The sequence below is a fragment of the Lampetra fluviatilis genome, chromosome 17 (assembly GCF_964198595.1).
Source record: "Lampetra fluviatilis chromosome 17, kcLamFluv1.1, whole genome shotgun sequence".
Lineage (NCBI taxonomy): Eukaryota > Metazoa > Chordata > Hyperoartia > Petromyzontiformes > Petromyzontidae > Lampetra > Lampetra fluviatilis.
In genome coordinates, this window is record NC_136291.1 from 618,488 (window position 1) to 639,728 (window position 21,241).

At 58.8% G+C, this 21,241-nt stretch overlaps 1 protein-coding gene across 1 annotated transcript in view; it reads right to left on the reverse strand.

Annotated features, from left to right (window-relative positions):
* Nucleotides 1–9,196: 9,196 nt before the first annotated feature.
* The window catches only part of LOC144936793 (copine-4-like), a 38,989-nt gene continuing 26,944 nt past the window's right edge, over nucleotides 9,197–21,241 (reverse strand). Inside the window, exons 12-16 of the mRNA XM_078863938.1 lie at nucleotides 15,000–15,054; nucleotides 14,217–14,268; nucleotides 12,783–12,916; nucleotides 10,586–10,822; nucleotides 9,197–10,100 (exon numbers count right to left, since the gene is read on the reverse strand). Of these exons, the coding sequence (XP_078720064.1) occupies nucleotides 9,963–10,100; nucleotides 10,586–10,822; nucleotides 12,783–12,916; nucleotides 14,217–14,268; nucleotides 15,000–15,054 (616 nt within the window). The 3' untranslated portion in view covers nucleotides 9,197–9,962. The remainder of the gene's footprint in view (nucleotides 10,101–10,585; nucleotides 10,823–12,782; nucleotides 12,917–14,216; nucleotides 14,269–14,999; nucleotides 15,055–21,241) is intronic.

A 21,241-nucleotide genomic window follows, 5' to 3' on the forward strand; every position in this document is an offset into this window, starting at 1 on the left:
GCCGGCCTCGCTTTGCCGTCTGGGTGGAGATTCCCTGCGCGACGTTTCACGTACTCACCCACTCAGCCACGTACTCACCCACTCAGCCACTGACCCACGTACTCACCCACTCAGCCACTGACCCACGTACTCACCCACTGACCCACCTACTCACCCACTCACCCACTGACCCACGTACTCACCCACTCAGCCACTGACCCACGTACTCACCCACTGACCCACGTACTCACCCACTCAGCCACTGACCCACGTACTCACCCACGCACTCACCCGCGCTCACTCATCCCCACTCCACTCTCACTCATCACAACACATTAACACCGATCCCGCACGCAAGTTATTTTATTGATATAGAGTTAACATACAAAAGAATGCGCTATATAGGCTCATGTCGTCACGTCCAGAGATAACAAAGACCCTCGTCGCCCGCAGCACGGGGGACAAACACGCGAGCGGCACGGGCCACGTGACGCGGAGCTGCTCCGGTTCAACGGCGGCGGCTGTGGCCACTCAGAGTCGAACCGGGACGGTGGAGACACTGAGTGACGTCACTGAGTGGGACACTGAGTGGAGACACTGAGTGACGTCACTGAGTGGGACACTGAGTGGGGACACTGAGTGACGTCCCTGAGTGGGACACTGAGTGGGGCACTGAGTGGGGTCACTGAGTGGGGACACTGAGTGACGTCACTGAGTGGGACACTGAGTGGGGCACTGAGTGGGGACACTGAGTGGGGACACTGAGTGACGTCACTGAGTGGGACACTGAGTGGGACACTGAGTGACGTCCCTGAGTGGGACACTGAGTGCCGTCACTGAGTGGGACACTGAGTGACGTCACTGAGTGGGACACTGAGTGGGGCACTGAGTGGGGTCACTGAGTGGGGACACTGAGTGACGTCCCTGAGTGGGACACTGAGTGGGGCACTGAGTGGGGACACTGAGTGGGGGACACTGAGTGACGTCACTGAGTGGGACACTGAGTGGGGTCACTGAGTGGGGGGCACTGAGTGACGTCACTGAGTGGGACACTGAGTGGGGACACTGAGTGACGTCACTGAGTGGGACACTGAGTGGACACTGAGTGACGTCCCTGAGTGGGACACTGAGTGACGTCACTGAGTGGGGACACTGAGTGGGGCACTGAGTGGGGACACTGAGTGGGGACACTGAGTGACGTCACTGAGTGGGACACTGAGTGGGGTCACTGAGTGGGGGGGACTGAGTGACGTCACTGAGTGGGACACTGAGTGGGGACACTGAGTGACGTCACTGAGTGGGACACTGAGTGGGACACTGAGTGACGTCCCTGAGTGGGACACTGAGTGACGTCACTGAGTAGGACACTGAGTGACGTCACTGAGTGGGACACTGAGTGGGCAAGCGGTGGCGAGGAGAGGCCGTGCGGCCTGCGCGGGGTCAAAACCTAATCTCTCCCCCTACCACCCCCCCCCTCTACCCCCCCTCTCTCCCTACCACCCCCCCTCTCCCTACCACCCCCCTACCACCCCCCCTACCACCCCCCCCCTCTACCCCCCCCTCTCTCCCTACCACCCCCCTCCCCCTACCACCCCTCTCCCCTTACCACCCCCCTCCCCCTACCACCCCCTCTCTCCCTACCACCCCCCTCTCCCTACCACCCCCCTCCCCCTACCCACCCCCCTCTCTCCTACCACCCCCCCTCTCCCTACCCCCCCTCTCTCCCTACCACCCCCCTCTCCCTACCCCCCCTCTCTCCCTACCACCCCCTCTCTCCCTACCACCCCCCTCTCCCTACCCCCCCCTCTCTCCTACCACCCCTCTCTCCCTACCACCCCCCTCCCCCTACCACCCCCCTCCCCCTACCACCCCCCTCCCCCCTACCACCCCCCCCTACTCCCCCCCCTACCACCCCCCTCTCCCTACCACCCTTCTATCCTACCACCCCCCTCTCCCTACCACCCCCCTACCACCCTCCTCTCCCTACCACCCCCTCTCCCTACCACCCTTCTCTGCCTACCACCCCCCTCCCCCTTCCACCCCTCTCTCCCTACCACCCCCCTCTCCCTACCACCCCCCTCTCCCTACCACCCCCCTCTCCCTACCACCCCCCTCTCCCTACCACCCCCCTCTCCCTACCACCCCCTCTCCCTACCACCCCCTCTCTCCCTACCACCCCCCTCTCCCTACCACCCCCTCTCCCTACCACCCCCTCCCCCTGCCACCCCCCCTCTCCCTTCCACCCCCCTCCCCCTACCACCCCTCTCTCTTCCTACCGCCCCCCCCCTCTCCCTACCACCCTCTCCCTACCACTCCCTCCCCCTGCCACCCCCCTCTCCCTTCCACCCCCCTCCCCCTACCACCCCTCTCTCTTCCTACCGCCCCCCCCTCTCCCTACCACCCCCATCCCCCTACCACCCTCCTCTCCTCATTAACTTCTCACCCTCCCCCCCTCTCTCTCTCTCTCTATCCCACGGCGGAGTTCAGCCGGAACGTCCGGAACGCAGCACAATCGCAACCTCTTGTCCTGGCAGTGCGTGTCTATGATCACGTGTCTATGATCTCGTGTCTATGATCACGTGTCTATGATCTCGTGTCTATGATCACGTGTCTATGATCTCGTGTCTATGATCACCTGTGTCTATGATCTCGTGTCTGTGATCTCGTGTCTGTGATCTCGTGTCTGTGATCTCGTGTCTGTGATCTCGTGTCTGTGATCACGTGTCTGTGATCTCGTGTCTGTGATCTCGTGTCTGTGATCTCGTGTCTGTGATCTCGTGTCTATATCGCGTGTCTGTGATCACGTGTCTGTGATCTCGTGTCTGTGATCTCGTGTTTGTGATCTCGTGTCTGTGATCTCGTGTCTGTGATCTCGTGTCTGTGATCTCGTGTCTGTGATCTCGTGTATGTGATCACGTGTCTGTGATCACGTGTCTGTGATCTCGTGTCTGTGATCACGTGTCCTGTGATCTCGTGTCAGTGATCTCGTGTCAGTGATCTCGTGTCTGTGATCACGTGTCTGTGATCACGTGTCCTGTGATCTCGTGTCTGTGATCTCGTGTCTGTGATCACGTGTCTGTGATCTCGTGTCTGTGATCTCGTGTCTGTGATCTCGTGTCTGTGATCACGTGTCTGTGATCACATGTGTCGATGATCACGTGTCTATGATCACGTGCTGCTCACATGAGCAACAAGGCGATGCCAATCCTCTGTTTACAGTCCCGAGCCAGCGGTGGGCATTCCGCATTCGTATGGCGGGGGTGAGTTTCTCCATAGGATAACCACGGTCGACTTCCACGAAAAGTGGTACTTGATTTATCGACCCCCTCCAGGGATAATGGGTTTAATCACTTCCCCACCCCCCAACTCCCTCAACCAGGATTTGAAGTCGCAACCTTCCGATACATGGGGCACAATAATTGAGCGATATTATGGACAGGCGTCGTACCTTGCGCTGTAGTGGTAGTGCCTTACGCCGATAATATCCAACGTCAAGACAGCCTGGCGGCGTGCCGGCAAATATCGAGGGAGAGATGACCGGGTCCAGGCCATCGCCTGGTGATGAGGGTGACTCTGTGGGGAAGGGTGATGGTGGTGGGGGGGTGCCAACTCCCCAGTGAGGCTCATCCCGTGCGAGCGAAGCGCCTCCCCCTCCCTCATCCCAAGAGGCGGCGCCGCTCCCAATGGGCCCCCCCCCCACCCCCACGTGCCCCCAGTGGAGCGGTGCTCGCCGAGTCGTGAGCGAGCGCCGTTTGTTAAATTATTTAATGAGCCCAATGAATTGGGCTCCGGGTCAGGCGAGAGCCGAGTTCACGCGCTTCCACGCTCACCAATTAGCTCCGTTCAATGACAAACGTGCGTCGTTGCACGCGACACGCGCCTGATGATTGGTAAACACGTCACGCGCGATGCGACGGAGAGCGCTGATTACACTCAAATGGTTTGCGCTCGACGTCTCCCCGTGACACACAAACACAGTACACACACACACGTACACACACATGTACACACACATGTACACACAGACACACGTACGCACACACGTACACACACAAACAGTACACACACCCACACACGCGCGCGTACACACACGCGCACGAACATACACGCGCATACGTGATCAATTAGAATCAGCATTTCCTACGCCAATGTGGACGTGTTTAACAATCATCGGGCTGGCGCAGCGCTCACCAACGTAATGTGCGTGTTGTTTGAAGGCCGGCTGAGAGCAAGGCAGCTGTATGGCGAGCGTGTGTTTGTGTGTGGACCCCACGGCCAGATGGCCCGGAATGCGCTCGCTCTCGACAGGTCTCGGAAGCTCAGCAGGTTAGAGCCTGGAAAGCGCTTGGGTGGGCGACCGTCAGGTACTCGCGATCGGCTGTCGTAGAACCGACGGCAGCGTGGGGCATGGGCAGCAACACCGACTTGCAGTGTTGTACCGCACGTCTATGCTCCCCGGCTGCACTAGCGGGGTGAGCAGAAGTTGCTCCATGGACCCGCCACGTGCCGCGCTCTGTGGGACTTGTGGCGTCGTCCCACTGCGAGTCGGCGCAGCGCAGCGCAGCGGTCGTGGTGCTGGACCCGTCACTGCCGTGTTGCTGGCAAGCCCCAGTCGATGGCTGGGACGGGGGGTGGGGCTCACGATGCTCGACGGAGAGATGGCCACGATATTATATTTTTATCGCGATATCACACGACACGATATCAAATGTGACGATATAAAACGATTATCGCGATATCCGGTGTCACCCTCCCCCCCCCATCCACTTTGTAACCGCATTTCACAGCTTCGGGCCGACTCGCCTCGCCGCTGTTAGTCGCGCCATGAAGTGGACTGGAGCGGCCCTGTCGCTGCACGTCCAGTGCACGTCCACTGGACGTGCACTGGACGTGCACTGGACGTCCACTGGACGTGCACTGGACGTCCACTGGACGTCCACTGGACGTGCACTGGACGTCCACTGGACGTGCACTGGACGCTCGTCACGAGCCGCCTCCTGATCAAGTCCACCTCTCTCTACCGTACCGCCTATCGAGCACATGCTGTCAGCTTCACAACAACATCATGATCATCATCATCACCTCATTGAGCAACGACAAATACAGATATAAATGACGTCTTATAATCGCCACGCCGTCACTTAAACATATTAAACATATTGCAAAGCGCTAATTATTAATCATGGACAGGTAGCTAATTATTATACAAACTTTAAAGTTACCGAGGTTTGCGATATCATTAATATTATTTTTGCGGAACGGACAATACGATTATCGCTGATCTTATATCGTACGGTATATCGTGGCGTTGCCATATATCGCGGCAGCGCAGCTTGAATGACGCGGGCAGCGGGCAGCATCGCATCCCCCGCTGGTGCACGCAGCCGCTCGGAGAGCAATTAGCAATTAGCCAATGGGCGTGTGGGTTGGCACGGACCGCACAGATACAGACGCGCACACACAGAGACTTATACACACACAGAGACTTATACACACACAGACACATGTACACACACAGACACTTGTACACACAGAGACCTGTACACACAGAGACTTGCACACACAGAGACTTGTACACACACAGACACTTGTACACACAGAGACCTGTACACACAGAGACTTGCACACACAGACACATGTACACACACAGACACTTGTACACACAGAGACCTGTACACACAGAGACTTGCACACACAGAGACTTGTACACACAGACACTTGTACACACACAGACACTTGTACACACAGAGACTTGTACACACAGAGACTTGTACACACAGACACTTGTACACACAGAGACTTGTACACACAGACACTTGTACACACAGACACTTGTACACACAGACACTTGTACACACAGACACGCACACACAGAGACTTGTACACACAGACACTTGTACACACAGACACGCACACACAGAGACTTGTACACACAGAGACTTGTACACACAGAGAGACTTGTACACACAGACACTTGTACACACAGACACGCACACACAGAGACTTGTACACACAGAGACTTGTACACACAGAGAGACTTGTACACACAGACACTTGTACACACAGAGACTTGTACACACAGACACTTGTACACACAGAGACTTGTACACACAGAGACCTGTACACACAGACACTTGTATACACAGAGAATTGTACACACAGAGGCACACACACATAGACACACACACAGAGCCTTGTACACACAGAGACTTGTACACACAGACACTTGTACACACAGAGACTTGTACACACACAGAGACTTGTACACACACAGAGACTTGTACACGCAGAGACTTGTACACACAGAGACTTGTACACACAGAGACCTGTACACACAGAGACCTGTACACACAGAGACTTGTACACACAGACACTTGTACACACAGACACTTGTACACACAGAGACTTGTACACACAGAGACCTGTACACACAGACACTTGTACACACAGAGACTTGTACACACAGAGACTTGTACACACAGAGACTTGTACACACAGACACTTGTACACACAGACACGCACACACAGACACTTGTACACACAGAGACTTGTACACACAGACACTTGTACACACAGAGACTTGTACACACAGAGACTTGTACACACAGAGACCTGTACACACAGAGACTTGTACACACACAGAGACTTGTACACACACAGAGACTTGTACACGCAGAGACTTGTACACACAGAGACTTGTACACACACAGAGACTTGTACACACAGAGACTTGTACACACAGAGACCTGTACACACAGACACTTGTATACACAGAGAATTGTACACACATAGACACACACACACAGAGACTTGTACACACAGAGGCACACACACAGACACACACACATACAGACACACACACACACAGAGACACACACACAGACTTGTACACACAGAGACTTGTACACACAGACACTTGTACACACATACACACAGACACTTGTACACACAGAGACACACAGAGACTTGTACACACAGAAGCGCGCACACACAGAGACACTTGTACACAGAGACAATACAGAGATACATACACACAGAGGCACATACACACAGAGACGCACACACACAGAGACAATACAGAGCTACATACACACAGAGGCACATACACACAGAGACACAAATACTCAGATACATACTCACAGATACAAAGATCCCCCGTATAGCCTTAACATACTGCTGGGGCAAGTGCTGTTAGCGAGCACCTATGAAGGCCGGAACGGTACACGAGGGGGTGGGTGGCCAGCACCACGCCCGAGCGCCTTTGTTTACCCATCGCGCCAGGTACTCTTTTTGAGGTTTAGTTGACCTAGGGGAGGCCCAGGACCGGTTCAAATAATTGTCACCGGTGTTGGCAGCCGTGAGCGGGATTCCAGCTCGAGTCGCCGGGTTCTTAGCGCAGTGGGCTAATCGCTACACCACCGCTCTTCACACAATCTAGCATTCATACACGCACGCATACGCTTACACACGATCTCATGCACACACGCACGCACGCAAACACGCAGACACGCACTCAGACATTACACCATTACACACACAGACACGCGCAGACACATCTCGCACGCGAGCACACATCATCGACATCCACACACGCGCGCAGCTATGGGAATTCTGCACACATAGTTACAGAGTGAGAGAGAGAGTCGATACGCGCATTCATACAACGTACCACCCGTGCACGGGTATGTTGCATTATGCAGAGAGGCGCGCCCAGGGCAAGGGTCGGGGGGGGGGCAATTGCCGCAAACTTCGACATCAAACACAAAAAGAAACTCGCTGCTGTCGGCAGTGGCGCGCAAGTAGCAGCAGAAGCAGCAACCCCGGCGCCTGCATCGGTAGCTGACTCGGTCGGCATTGCGCCGCCTCTCGTTGGCCGCCCGCATGGCCATCAGACCACCCCGTGTCTGTGTCTGTGGTGTAGAGTGCAGCCTCCAACCACCACCCCGTGTCTGTGTCTGTGGTGTAGAGTGCAGCCTCCAACCACCACCCCGTGTCTGTGTCTGTGGTGTAGAGTGCAGCCTCCAACCACCACCCCGTGTCTGTGTCTGTGGTGTAGAGTGCAGCCTCCAACCACCACCCCGTGTCTGTGTCTGTGGTGAAGAGTGCAGCCTCCAACCATCACGCCGTGTCTGTGTCTGTGGTGTAGAGTGCAGCCTCCAACCACCACGCCGTGTCTGTGGTGTAGAGTGCAGCCTCCAACCACCACCCCGTGTCTGTGTCTGTGGTGTAGAGTGCAGCCTCCAACCACCACCCCGTGTCTGTGTCTGTGGTGTAGAGTGCAGCCTCCAACCACCACGCCGTGTCTGTGTCTGTGGTGTAGAGTGCAGCCTCCAACCACCACCCCGTGTCTGTGTCTGTGGTGTAGAGTGCAGCCTCCAACCACCACCCCGTGTCTGTGTCTGTGGTGTAGAGTGCAGCCTCCAACCACCACGCCGTGTCTGTGTCTGTGGTGTAAAGTGCAGCCTCCAACCACCACCCCGTGTCTGTGTCTGTGGTGTAAAGTGCAGCCTCCAACCACCACGCCGTGTCTGTGTCTGTGGTGTAAAGTGCAGCCTCCAACCACCACCCCGTGTCTGTGTCTGTGGTGTAGAGTGCAGCCTCCAACCACCACGCCGTGTCTGTGTCTGTGGTGTAGAGTGCAGCCTCCAACCACCACCCCGTGTCTGTGTCTGTGGTGTAGAGTGCAGCCTCCAACCACCACCCCGTGTCTGTGTCTGTGGTGTAGAGTGCAGCCTCCAACCACCACCCCGTGTCTGTGTCTGTGGTGTAGAGTGCAGCCTCCAACCACCACCCCGTGTCTGTGTCTGTGGTGTAGAGTGCAGCCTCCAACCACCACCCCGTGTCTGTGTCTGTGGTGTAGAGTGCAGCCTCCAACCACCACCCCGTGTCTGTGTCTGTGGTGTAGAGTGCAGCCTCCAACCACCACCCCGTGTCTGTGTCTGTGGTGTAGAGTGCAGCCTCCAACCACCACCCCGTGTCTGTGTCTGTGGTGTAGAGTGCAGCCTCCAACCACCACCCCGTGTCTGTGTCTGTGGTGTAGAGTGCAGCCTCCAACCATCACGCCGTGTCTGTGTCTGTGGTGTAGAGTGCAGCCTCCAACCATCACGCCGTGTCTGTGTCTGTGGTGTAGAGTGCAGCCTCCAACCATCACGCCGTGTCTGTGGTGTAGAGTGCAGCCTCCAACCATCACGCCGTGTCTGTGTCTGTGGTGTAGAGTGCAGCCTCCAACCATCACGCCGTGTCTGTGTCTGTGGTGTAGAGTGCAGCCTCCAACCACCACCCCGTGTCTGTGTCTGTGGTGTAGAGTGCAGCCTCCAACCATCACGCCGTGTCTCCGGCACGTCTCGCTGCCTCGAAGGGCTGTTTGGCCGAAACGACGCCCATGATATATATATATTTTCGGGCAATTGTAAGTTAAATACTATTTGGGATTCATATTTCATGAGGAATATGTAAACGTTTTTAAGAAAACCAATTTTCTGCCCTGGGAACTGTCGCACGCCGGTGCGGACTGTCTGTTCACATGGCGGGGGTTGGGGCGGGGGGGGCAGGTGGGGGCGATACTCTCAGAGGGCGTGGCCTGTCAGAGGGCGTGGCCTATCAGAGGTCATGGCCTGTCAGAGGGCATGGCCTGTCAGAGGGCATGGCCTCTCAGAGAGCATGGAATCTCAGAGGGCATGGTGGTGGAGGAATTCCCCACCCCTAGCCCTGCCCGCTCTCCTCCGCCCCCCATTCACGTTCATCCCGTCACCCCCCAGGTGACGGCAGGACTCCGTTCAGCAGAGGGGATTAAGGGATTCTGACACTCGTCTGGACGGCTCAACAAGGACACGTGGCAAGCTGGTAGCCCCTCCCTCCCTCCCTCAGCCCTGCCCACGTGTCTATAAGGGCACGATAGACGCCACGCCTGTATCAATGAGGCCAGGGTAGAGAGTGTGCCCTACGTCTATAGGGGCAGGGCAGAGGGCACGTCCCGAGGCTGCCTAGAGGGCGAGCGTGGAGGGCACGCGCTGCGAGTGCAGACAGGGGCTGCAGGGCTCCACGCGGCGGCTGCCGTAGTAGTCGACCACCTGGCGCGGCACCTCCGCCAGCACGCACTTGGCCAGCGCCGCCGGGGACGCCTGCACGCACCACGTGGTCACGCGGGAGACACGCGCGGCTCGTTGTCACTCGTCGTCGTCACTCGTCAACACACTTCACTGCCATCGACCGAGATGGGCAGGTGGTGGGTGGCGGTGGGGGTGGCAGTGGTGGTGGTGGTGGTGACGGTAGTGGTGGTGGTGGCGGTGGTGGCGGTGGGGGTGGCGGTGGTGGTGGTGGCGGTGGCGGTGGTGGCGGTGGGGGTGGCGGTGGTGACGGTGGTGGTGGTGGTGACGGTGGTGGTGGTGGTGGCGGTGGTGGTGGCGGTGGGGGTGGCGGTGGTGACGGTGGTGGTGGTGGTGGCGGTGGTGGTGGCGGTGGGGGTGGCGGTGGTGGCGGTGGTGGTGGCGGTGGGGGTGGCGGTGGTGGCGGTGGTGGTGGCGGTGGTGGCGGTGGCGACGGTGGTGGTGGCAGCGGTGGTGGTGGTGGCGGCGGTGGTGGCGGTGGTGGTGGAGGACGCTCTCACGCTCTTGAAGTCGCGGAAGGGCACGAACTGGACGATGTCTCTGGCCGCGGGCTCCCCGCGCGGCGAGCGCAGCACGCCGTCGTCCCCGTCCAGGATCTGCATGTCGGTGAAGTCGGCGTTGCCGATGCCCACGATGATGATGGACATGGGCAGGTGGGAGGCGCGCACGATGGCCTCGCGCGTGTCCGCCATGTCGGTGACCACGCCGTCCGTGAGGATGAGCAGGATGAAGTACTGCTGCTCGGCCGCACGGACACCGCCATCACCACCGCCACCACCACCGCCACCACCACCGCCACCACCACCACCGCCACCACCACCACCACCACCACACCAGGGTTCAGTCGTCATCACGACAACGAGAGTGATGATGGTGATGATGACCATTGAACCCGATTACTGGTAACGGTATAAGAGGAGCAATCAAGGAGAGCCATCCCAAGTCCCATGACTCAGTAGGGTCCCGCTGCTGCTGCTCCGTTTTATTCGTCAGATGTCTTCTGCTGATTGAGCGACGAGAGATGTTTATTATTATTACTATTATACACGTGGGAGGAAACCGGAACACGCGAAAAAAGCCCCCACGCGTGCGAGGGGGCAACACTCAATCCCTGTACAAATGTAAACAGATGGTGATTAGTCCGCACTCTGCTGTGTCGCCTTCTCCTCCCTGACGCCCACGTGAATGGAGTTTCACAACAACGTCTGTGTGTGATCCACCCACCCTCGCTACTGCCTCCACAGCGCTGGGTCAATGATGACAATGACATCAACAACAGCAACAACCATCAAACAACATCAACAACCACAACAACAAACATCAACAACATCAATAACCATAACAAACATCAACATACGTCAACAACGATAAACAACTATTCTTACAAGCAGCAACAGCATCAATAACCACAACAACAAACATCAACAGAGATCAATAACCACAACAACAAACATCAACAGACATCAATAACCACAACAACAAACATCAACAGACATTAATAACCACAACAACAAACATCAACAGACATCAATAACCACAACAACAAACATCAACAGACATCAATAACCACAACAACAAACATCAACAGACATCAATAACCACAACAACAAACATCAACAGACATCAATAACCACAACAACAAACATCAACAGACATTAATAACCACAACAACAAACATCAACAGACATCAATAACCACAACAACAAACATCAACAGACATTAATAACCACAACAACAAACATCAACAGACATCAATAACCACAACAACAAACATCAACAGACATTAATAACCACAACAACAAACATCAACAGACATCAATAACCACAACAACAAACATCAACAGACATTAATAACCACAACAACAAACATCAACAGACATCAATAACCACAACAACAAACATCAACAGACATTAATAACCACAACAACAAACATCAACAGACATTAATAACCACAACAACAAACATCAACAGACATCAATAACCACAACAACAAACATCAACAGACATTAATAACCACAACAACAAACATCAACAGACATCAATAACCACAACAACAAACATCAACAGACATTAATAACCACAACAACAAACATCAACAGACATCAATAACCACAACAACAAACATCAACAGACATTAATAACCACAACAACAAACATCAACAGACATTAATAACCACAACAACAAACATCAACAGACATCAATAACCACAACAACAAACATCAACAGACATTAATAACCACAACAACAAACATCAACGGACATTAATAACCACAACAACAAACATCAACAGACATCAATAACCACAACAACAAACATCAACAGACATCAATAACCACAACAACAAACATCAACAGACATCAATAACCACAACAACAAACATCAACAGACATCAATAACCGCAGCAGATCTCAACAAATATCACAGCCAACGCAGAGACTCAAAGTGATCGCTCTTGTCAAGGGCAGAGCCCCCCCCCTCGCCCCCCTCCCCACCTCGCCCCCCCCGCGATGGTGGCGTGAGCGCGGCCTTGAGCTGCTCACACGGTGGGGGTGGAGGGGGATATGGGGGATGTGGGGGAGGAGGCGCGTGGAGGAGTGGGGGGAGCCGGAGAAGGAACGAGGGGGGGGAATGAGGATGTGGGGTGGGGGGACTGAGGGTGACGATGATGACGAGGTGGAGGAGGAGGGGGGGGTACCGAGGCTTGCTTGGTGTTCTCCTCCTCGATGGCGAACTTGGCCACCTTGTTGATGATGGGGGCGATGTTGGTGGGCCCGTACAGCTGGATCTGGGGCAGGCAGTTCTGGTAGGCCTCCACCACGCCCTGGATGCCTGGGGGGGGGGGGGGTGGCAGCAGCAGTAACATCAGCAGCGGGCAATGCAGTGGCTACCCGTGCCATCACCACCGTCGTCGTCGCGAGCCACTCTCTATCCACTGCTGATGAAGGCCACCCCGCACCGTCACTCACAGTCCAGCGCTGCTACCCACCCGCTCCACCCCCCCCACCCGCTCCCCCCACCCCCCTGAGAGTGTCACAATTCCATTCAGACTCAGGCGAAGAAAGAGGATGATGACGATGATGACGATGCTGCGTCACGGCTTGATGATGTATTATCATTATGCAAATGGTAATTATTGTGATCAAGGCGATGCATATTCATGGGTTTGAGATTTGTTATGATTATGGTGACGAGAAAGACCACAGCAATTATCCGCGTGTTTACTTGTCTGACGATGATCGTCATCACGAGTCATGGTGGTGGTGATGAATGATGTCAAACATTCAGATTATAGTCATCACGCTCATCGTGAACGACGAAGTCGGAGCACGACCACTGCAATGCAGAATCTCGACGACGAGAATTCACGAGGATCCTCATCCACGATGAAGATCGTTTGTGATGACTGAGACTGCCAGGGGCAGGGGGCTAGAGGGGCAGGGCTAAAGGGGCAGGGGGCTAGAGGGGCAGGGCTAGAGGGGCAGGGCTAAAGGGGCAGGGCTAGAGGGGCAGGGCTAGAGGGGCAGGGGGCTAGAGGGGCAGGGGGCTAGAGGGGCAGGGCTAGAGGGGCAGGGGGCTAGAGGGGCAGGGCTAGAGGGGCAGGGCTAAAGGGGCAGGGCTAGAGGGGCAGGGCTAGAGGGGCAGGGGGCTAGAGGGGCAGGGGGCTAGAGGGGCAGGGCTAGAGGGGCAGACCCCAAACATGAATATGTTTAAAATCGGGACTCCGTTAAAAAGAAAAACACAAATACAAATGTCCCCCGTGTAGCCTTAACATAATTTTGGGGTAAGTGCTGTGAGCGAGCACCACCTGTGAAGGCCGGCACGGCACACGAGGGGGTGGGTGATCAGAACCGCTGTCTCCCCAGTGGCGATGTTCACACGTAGACTGTATATCAACATGTAGGCTGTATATCAACATGTAGACTGTATAGCAACATGTAGACTGTATAACAACACGTAGACTGTATATCAACATGTAGACTGTATAGCAACACGTAGACTGTATATCAACATGTAGACTGTATATCAACATCACCCCCATAACTCGCCGATAACAATCGAGTATAATGGCACCGTGCACGATGGTAACCGTAACCGTGATGATGTTGGTGATGGAATCAGCGAGCTGTACCTTCGCACACGGGGTTGTCCAGGTTGAGGTTGAGCGCAAAGTCGTGGGAAACCTGCGAACGAGACCAACCGATGAGACAGCGAATTTGGGAACCATCGCTTCAGAGTGGTGCTCATGCTGAACCAATGCTGCTGTAACGATGCAGTCCCAGCAGGATTAAGGCCGCGTGGCCAACGGAGTGACGGACGCGTCACGTGTCTGATTGTGGCCACGCTGAAGCGAGTGGCCACGTGCTCCGTGCCACGTGCGTGGGACTCGGCCCATGCCGGGTGGACGCCTCGGAAGCGCGCCGCAGCAGAGGGTACCCAGGGTGAACAGGTTAAAGGCGCAGCCCTGCAAGGTCCTCCACCAGAGCGAGCTGGAGGACTTGGGCCACTCTTACACATTGGGCCAGGGTAGCCCACACTTGAACTCATCATTATGATAATGACGATCATAATCGTCAAATGTCACAACTCTTATGAATTATGTAATAATTAGGGTCCTAGAGGAAGTAGCATCACAATCATAATTTTAAATTAATGAATAATCAGTATCCTACTTATACTAATTGTGTTCAAAATAATTAATGTGAAATTCATGAATAAAAATTAATTGTACTGTAATAGTCATGAGAATCGTCAATGATAATCGTCATCAGAATCGTCATAACGCTAATTGTCATCCGAACTGTCATGATAATAATCGTCATCAGAATCGTCATAACGATCATCGTCATCAGAATCGTCGTGACGCGAATCGTCGTTCTTTGTGACGTCACGCTCGGCCCGCAGTGCGACGCACGTGGTAGTTGGGGGGGATCCTGGCTCCGAAGCCGTACGCCGGGAAGAGTTTGTCACTGCGAACAGAAACACAAAAGCCGCGCGTCATAAGAGGCACGTGGTACACGAGGAACGTGGTACACGAGGCACGTGGTACACGTGGTACACGAGACACGTGGTACACGAGACACGTGGTACGCGAGGCACGTGGTACGCGAGACACGTGACACACGAGACACGTGGTACACGTGGTACATGAGACACGCGTCACATGAAGCGTGTGGTACACGAGACGCATGACACACGAGACATGCGGTACACGTGGTACATTGAGACACGCGTCACACGAGACACGTGTCACACGAGACGCGCGTCACACGAGACACGTGGTACACGAGACACGTGGTACACGAGACACGCGTCACACGAGGCACGTGGTACACGAGACACGTGTCACACGAGGCACGTGGTACACGAGACACATGGTACACGTGACACACGAGACACGCGGTACACGAGGCACGTGGTACACGAGGCACGTGGTACACGGGTTGCTCGTTTATAAACCGTCGTGTGCTTGCGTTGCCCATCGCGTCCCCGTTGTGTCCGGGTCGTGTGTCCCCTGCTCGCCCCCGACCCGACTCGCGCGACTTCTCCGGCCCCCACGTGGTTTGTGTGGCCACTCGGAAGGTCGTGAGTTGAAATCACGTTTGGCGGTGGTTTCGAATCGGTCCATCATCCCTCGGGGGGTGCAAAAAATCAGTACCACTTTGCAGGTAGGTCGACGGCGGTTGTGCCGTGGATCGACTCACCCCCCGCCACAGGGAAGGGGGAATTCCCACCACTGGCCCTGGAGGGCTGCAAACGGGCGATCGGCACCCAATGCCCGAATTGTTAACGGGGGCAGCAGGAGATCGCTTAGGGTCTCAGACTCTGAGAAGTGAGAGGGGGGGGGGGGCAAGGGGGGGGGGGGGTTCGTCCTGCGATCTGCCGTGCCTGTCGTAGTCCTGGCAGATCTCCCCCACGGACACGAGCGCCTTGAGGTACTCGTTGGGCTGGTACGGGTGGATGTAGTGCAGCGAGCACGAGTTCTTGGGGTCCCCGTTGGAGGCGGTGAAGTCCACCGCCACCTGCGTGAGGAATCGACCGTTGCAGAATCTCCTCCGCATGCGGCCGCAACGGAGTGGCAGCTGTGTCAGCGGCAGTAGCAGCTGTAGTAGCAGTAGTAGTAGCAGTAGTAGCAGCTACAGCAGTAGTAGCAACAGTAGTAGCGGCAGTAGCAGCAGTAGTAGTAGCAGCAGTAGCAGCAGTAGTAGTAGCAGCAGCAGCAACAGTCGCAGCAGTAGTAGCGGCAGTAGTAGCAGTAGTAGCGGAAGTAGTAGCTGTAGCAGCAGCAGTAGTAGCAGCTGTAGCAGCGGCAGCAGCGGCAGTAGCGGCATCAGGAGTATAGACGAACCTTCACTGCCTCGACAGCGCTGGGTGACTCGCCACGTGCAGCAGAGAGAGCTGGGGTAGAGCGGGGGGAGAGAGCGGGGAGAGCGGGGAGAGAGCGGGGAGGGAGAGAGAGGAGAGCGGGGAGGGAGAGTGGGGAGAGCGGGGCGAGGAGAGAGAGGGGGGAGAGTGGGACGAGGAGGGAGAGTGGGGAGAGCGGGGCGAGGAGAGAGAGTGGGGAGAGTGGGACGAGGAGAGAGAGTGGGGAGAGTGGGACGAGGAGGGAGAGTGGGGAGAGTGGGACGAGGAGGGAGAGTGGGGAGAGTGGGACGAGGAGGGAGAGTGGGGAGAGCGGGGCGAGGAGAGAGAGGGGGGAGAGTGGGACGAGGAGGGAGAGTGGGGAGAGCGGGGCGAGGAGAGAGAGTGGGGAGAGCGGGGCGAGGAGAGAGAGGGGGGAGAGTGGGACGAGGAGGGAGAGTGGGGAGAGTGGGACGAGGAGGGAGAGTGGGGAGAGCGGGGCGAGGAGAGAGAGGGGGGAGAGTGGGACGAGGAGGGAGAGTGGGGAGAGCGGGGCGAGGAGAGAGAGGGGGGAGAGTGGGACGAGGAGGGAGAGGAGGGTGAGTGGGACGAGGAGGGAGAGTGGGGAGAGCGGGGCGAGGAGAGAGAGGGGAGAGTGGGACGAGGAGGGAGAGTGGGGAGAGCGGGGCGAGGAGAGAGAGGGGGGAGAGTGGGACGAGGAGGGAGAGGAGGGTGAGTGGGACGAGGAGGGAGAGGAGGGTGAGTGGGACGAGGAGAGAGAGGGGGGAGAGTGGGACGAGGAGGGAGAGTGGGGAGAGCGGGGCGAGGAGAGAGAGGGGGGAGAGTGGGACGAGGAGGGAGAGTGGGGAGAGCGGGGAGAGGAGAGAGAGGGGGGAGAGTGGGACGAGGAGGGAGAGTGGGGAGAGCGGGGCGAGGAGAGAGAGGGGGGAGAGTGGGACGAGGAGGGAGAGTGGGGAGAGCGGGGCGAGGAGAGAGAGGGGGGAGAGTGGGACGAGGAGGGAGAGTGGGGAGAGCGGGGCGAGGAGAGAGAGGGGGGAGAGTGGGACGAGGAGGGAGAGTGGGGAGAGCGGGCGAGGAGAGAGAGGGGGGAGAGTGGGACGAGGAGGGAGAGTGGGGAGAGCGGGGCGAGGAGGGAGACGAGGGTGAGTGGGACGAGGAGGGAGAGGGGGGGAGAGCGGGGAGGGAGAGTGGGGAGAGCGGGGCGAGGAGAGAGAGGGGGGAGAGTGGGACGAGGAGGGAGAGGGGGGAGAGCGGGGAGGGAGAGTGGGGAGAGCGGGGGCGAGGAGAGAGAGGGGGGAGAGTGGGACGAGGAGGGAGAGGAGGGTGAGTGGGACGAGGAGGGAGAGTGGGGAGAGCGGGGCGAGGAGAGAGAGGGGAGAGTGGGACGAGGAGGGAGAGTGGGGAGAGCGGGGCGAGGAGAGAGAGGGGGGGAGAGTGGGACGAGGAGGGAGAGGAGGGTGAGTGGGACGAGGAGGGAGAGGAGGGTGAGTGGGACGAGGAGAGAGAGGGGGGAGAGTGGGACGAGGAGGGAGAGTGGGGAGAGCGGGGCGAGGAGAGAGAGGGGGGAGAGTGGGACGAGGAGGGAGAGTGGGGAGAGCGGGGCGAGGAGAGAGAGGGGGGAGAGTGGGACGAGGAGGGAGAGTGGGGAGAGCGGGGAGAGGAGGGAGAGGAGGGTGAGTGGGACGAGGAGGGAGAGGGGGGAGAGCGGGGAGGGAGAGTCGGGAGAGCGGGGCGAGGAGAGAGAGGGGGGAGAGTGGGACGAGGAGGGAGAGGGGGGGGAGCGGGGAGGGAGAGTGGGGAGAGCGGGGGCGAGGAGAGAGAGGGGGGAGAGTGGGACGAGGAGGGAGAGGAGGGTGAGTGGGACGAGGAGGGAGAGTGGGGAGAGCGGGGCGAGGAGAGAGAGGGGAGAGTGGGACGAGGAGGGAGAGTGGGGAGAGCGGGGCGAGGAGAGAGAGGGGGGAGAGTGGGACGAGGAGGGAGAGGAGGGTGAGTGGGACGAGGAGGGAGAGGAGGGTGAGTGGGACGAGGAGAGAGAGGGGGGAGAGTGGGACGAGGAGGGAGAGTGGGGAGAGCGGGGCGAGGAGAGAGAGGGGGGAGAGTGGGACGAGGAGGGAGAGTGGGGAGAGCGGGGCGAGGAGAGAGAGGGGGGAGAGTGGGACGAGGAGGGAGAGTGGGGAGAGCGGGGCGAGGAGAGAGAGGGGGGAGAGTGGGACGAGGAGGGAGAGTGGGGAGAGCGGGGCGAGGAGAGAGAGGGGGGAGAGTGGGACGAGGAGGGAGAGTGGGGAGAGCGGGGCGAGGAGAGAGAGGGGGGAGAGTGGGACGAGGAGGGAGAGTGGGGAGAGCGGGGCGAGGAGAGAGAGGGGGGAGAGTGGGACGAGGAGGGAGAGTAGGGAGAGCGGGGCGAGGAGGGAGAGGAGGGTGAGTGGGACGAGGAGGGAGAGGGGGGAGGGAGAGTGGGGAGAGCGGGGCGAGGAGAGAGAGGGGGGAGAGTGGGACGAGGAGGGAGAGGGGGGAGAGCGGGGAGGGAGAGTGGGGAGAGCGGGGCGAGGAGAGAAAGGGGGGAGAGTGGGACGAGGAGGGAGAGTGGGGAGAGCGGGGCGAGGAGGGAGAGGAGGGTGAGTGGGACGAGGAGGGAGAGGGGGGAGAGCGGGGCGAGGAGGGAGAGGAGGGTGAGTGGGACGAGGAGGGAGAGGGGGGAGAGCGGGGAGGGAGAGTGGGGAGAGCGGGGCGAGGAGAGAGAGGGGGGAGAGTGGGACGAGGAGGGAGAGGGGGGAGAGCGAGGAGGGAGAGTGGGGAGAGCGGGGCGAGGAGAGAGAGGGGGGGAGAGTGGGACGAGGAGGGAGAGTGGGGAGAGCGGGGCGAGGAGAGAGAGGGGGGAGAGTGGGACGAGGAGGGAGAGTGGGGAGAGCGGGGCGAGGAGAGAGAGGGGGGAGAGTGGGACGAGGAGGGAGAGTGGGGAGAGCGGGGCGAGGAGAGAGAGGGGGGAGAGTGGGACGAGGAGGGAGAGTGGGGGAGAGCGGGGCGAGGAGAGAGAGGGGGGAGAGTGGGACGAGGAGGGAGAGTGGGGAGAGCGGGGCGAGGAGGGAGAGGAGGGTGAGTGGGACGAGGAGGGAGAGGGGGGAGGGAGAGTGGGGAGAGCGGGGCGAGGAGAGAGAGGGGGGAGAGTGGGACGAGGAGGGAGAGGGGGGAGAGCGGGGGAGGGAGAGTGGGGAGAGCGGGGCGAGGAGAGAAAGGGGGGAGAGTGGGACGAGGAGGGAGAGTGGGGAGAGCGGGGCGAGGAGGGAGAGGAGGGTGAGTGGGACGAGGAGGGAGAGGGGGGGAGAGCGGGGCGAGGAGGGAGAGGAGGGTGAGTGGGACGAGGAGGGAGAGGGGGGAGAGCGGGGAGGGAGAGTGGGGAGAGCGGGGCGAGGAGAGAGAGGGGGGAGAGTGGGACGAGGAGGGAGAGGGGGGAGAGCGAGGAGGGAGAGTGGGGAGAGCGGGGCGAGGAGAGAGAGGGGGGAGAGTGGGACGAGGAGGGAGAGTGGGGAGAGCGGGGCGAGGAGAGAGAGGGGGGAGAGTGGGACGAGGAGGGAGAGTGGGGAGAGCGGGGCGAGGAGAGAGAGGGGGGAGAGTGGGACGAGGAGGGAGAGTGGGGAGAGCGGGGCGAGGAGGGAGAGGAGGGTGAGTGGGACGAGGAGGGAGAGGGGGGAGGGAGAGTGGGGAGAGCGGGGCGAGGAGAGAGAGGGGGAGAGTGGGACGAGGAGGGAGAGGGGGGAGAGCGGGGAGGGAGAGTGGGGAGAGCGGGGCGAGGAGAGAAAGGGGGGAGAGTGGGACGAGGAGGGAGAGTGGGGAGAGCGGGGCGAGGAGGGAGAGGAGGGTGAGTGGGACGAGGAGGGAGAGGGGGGAGAGCGGGGCGAGGAGGGAGAGGAGGGTGAGTGGGACGAGGAGGGAGAGGGGGGAGAGCGGGGAGGGAGAGTGGGGAGAGCGGGGCGAGGAGAGAGAGGGGGGAGAGTGGGACGAGGAGGGAGAGGGGGGAGAGCGAGGAGGGAGAGTGGGGAGAGCGGGGCGAGGAGAGAGAGGGGGGAGAGTGGGACGAGGAGGGAGAGTGGGGAGAGCGGGGCGAGGAGAGAGAGGGGGGAGAGTGGGACGAGGAGGGAGAGGGGGGGTGAGTGGGACGAGGCGCGTCCTCACCGTGAACTGGATCTGGCAGCCCCCCATGATGTAGTCGAGGAAGGAGTAAACTCGCTGGATCTGCGGGGCGCGCGCGAGGGAGAGAGACACGTGGGGGGGGGGGGCGTTAGAGAAGAGGAGCTCCACGGGGCGGGGAGGCCGACGTGAGTTGGCGGCTGTAGAGGGGGGGGGCGGTGTAGCGGGGGGGTGTAGCGTGGGGGGTGTAGCGGGGGGGGGGTGTAGCTGGGGGGTGTAGCGGGGGGGGTGTAGCGGGGGGGGGGGGGTGTAGCTGGGGGGTGTAGCGTGGGGGGTGTAGCGGGGGGGGGTGTAGCTGGGTGGTGTAGCGGGGGGGGGGGGGCTGGCCACGAGTTACGGGGTGGGGGCACCCACACACACACCAACACAAAGATCCCCCGTGTAGCCTGTACAGGTTGTTGGGGCAAGTGCTGTTATCGAGCACGGACGATGGTGCTCGCCACGCTAGCGGGTGGCCACAACCACGCCCGGCCGCCTTTGTCTCCCCCGTACCTCCGATTATCAGGGTTGGCTGCGTACGGTGCAAAAGAAGTTCAGCAAACATACGCACGGTGCTGATGTGTACACTCCGCGCCGTGCAGGGACTATGCTGCAACGCTGAGTCGCAGG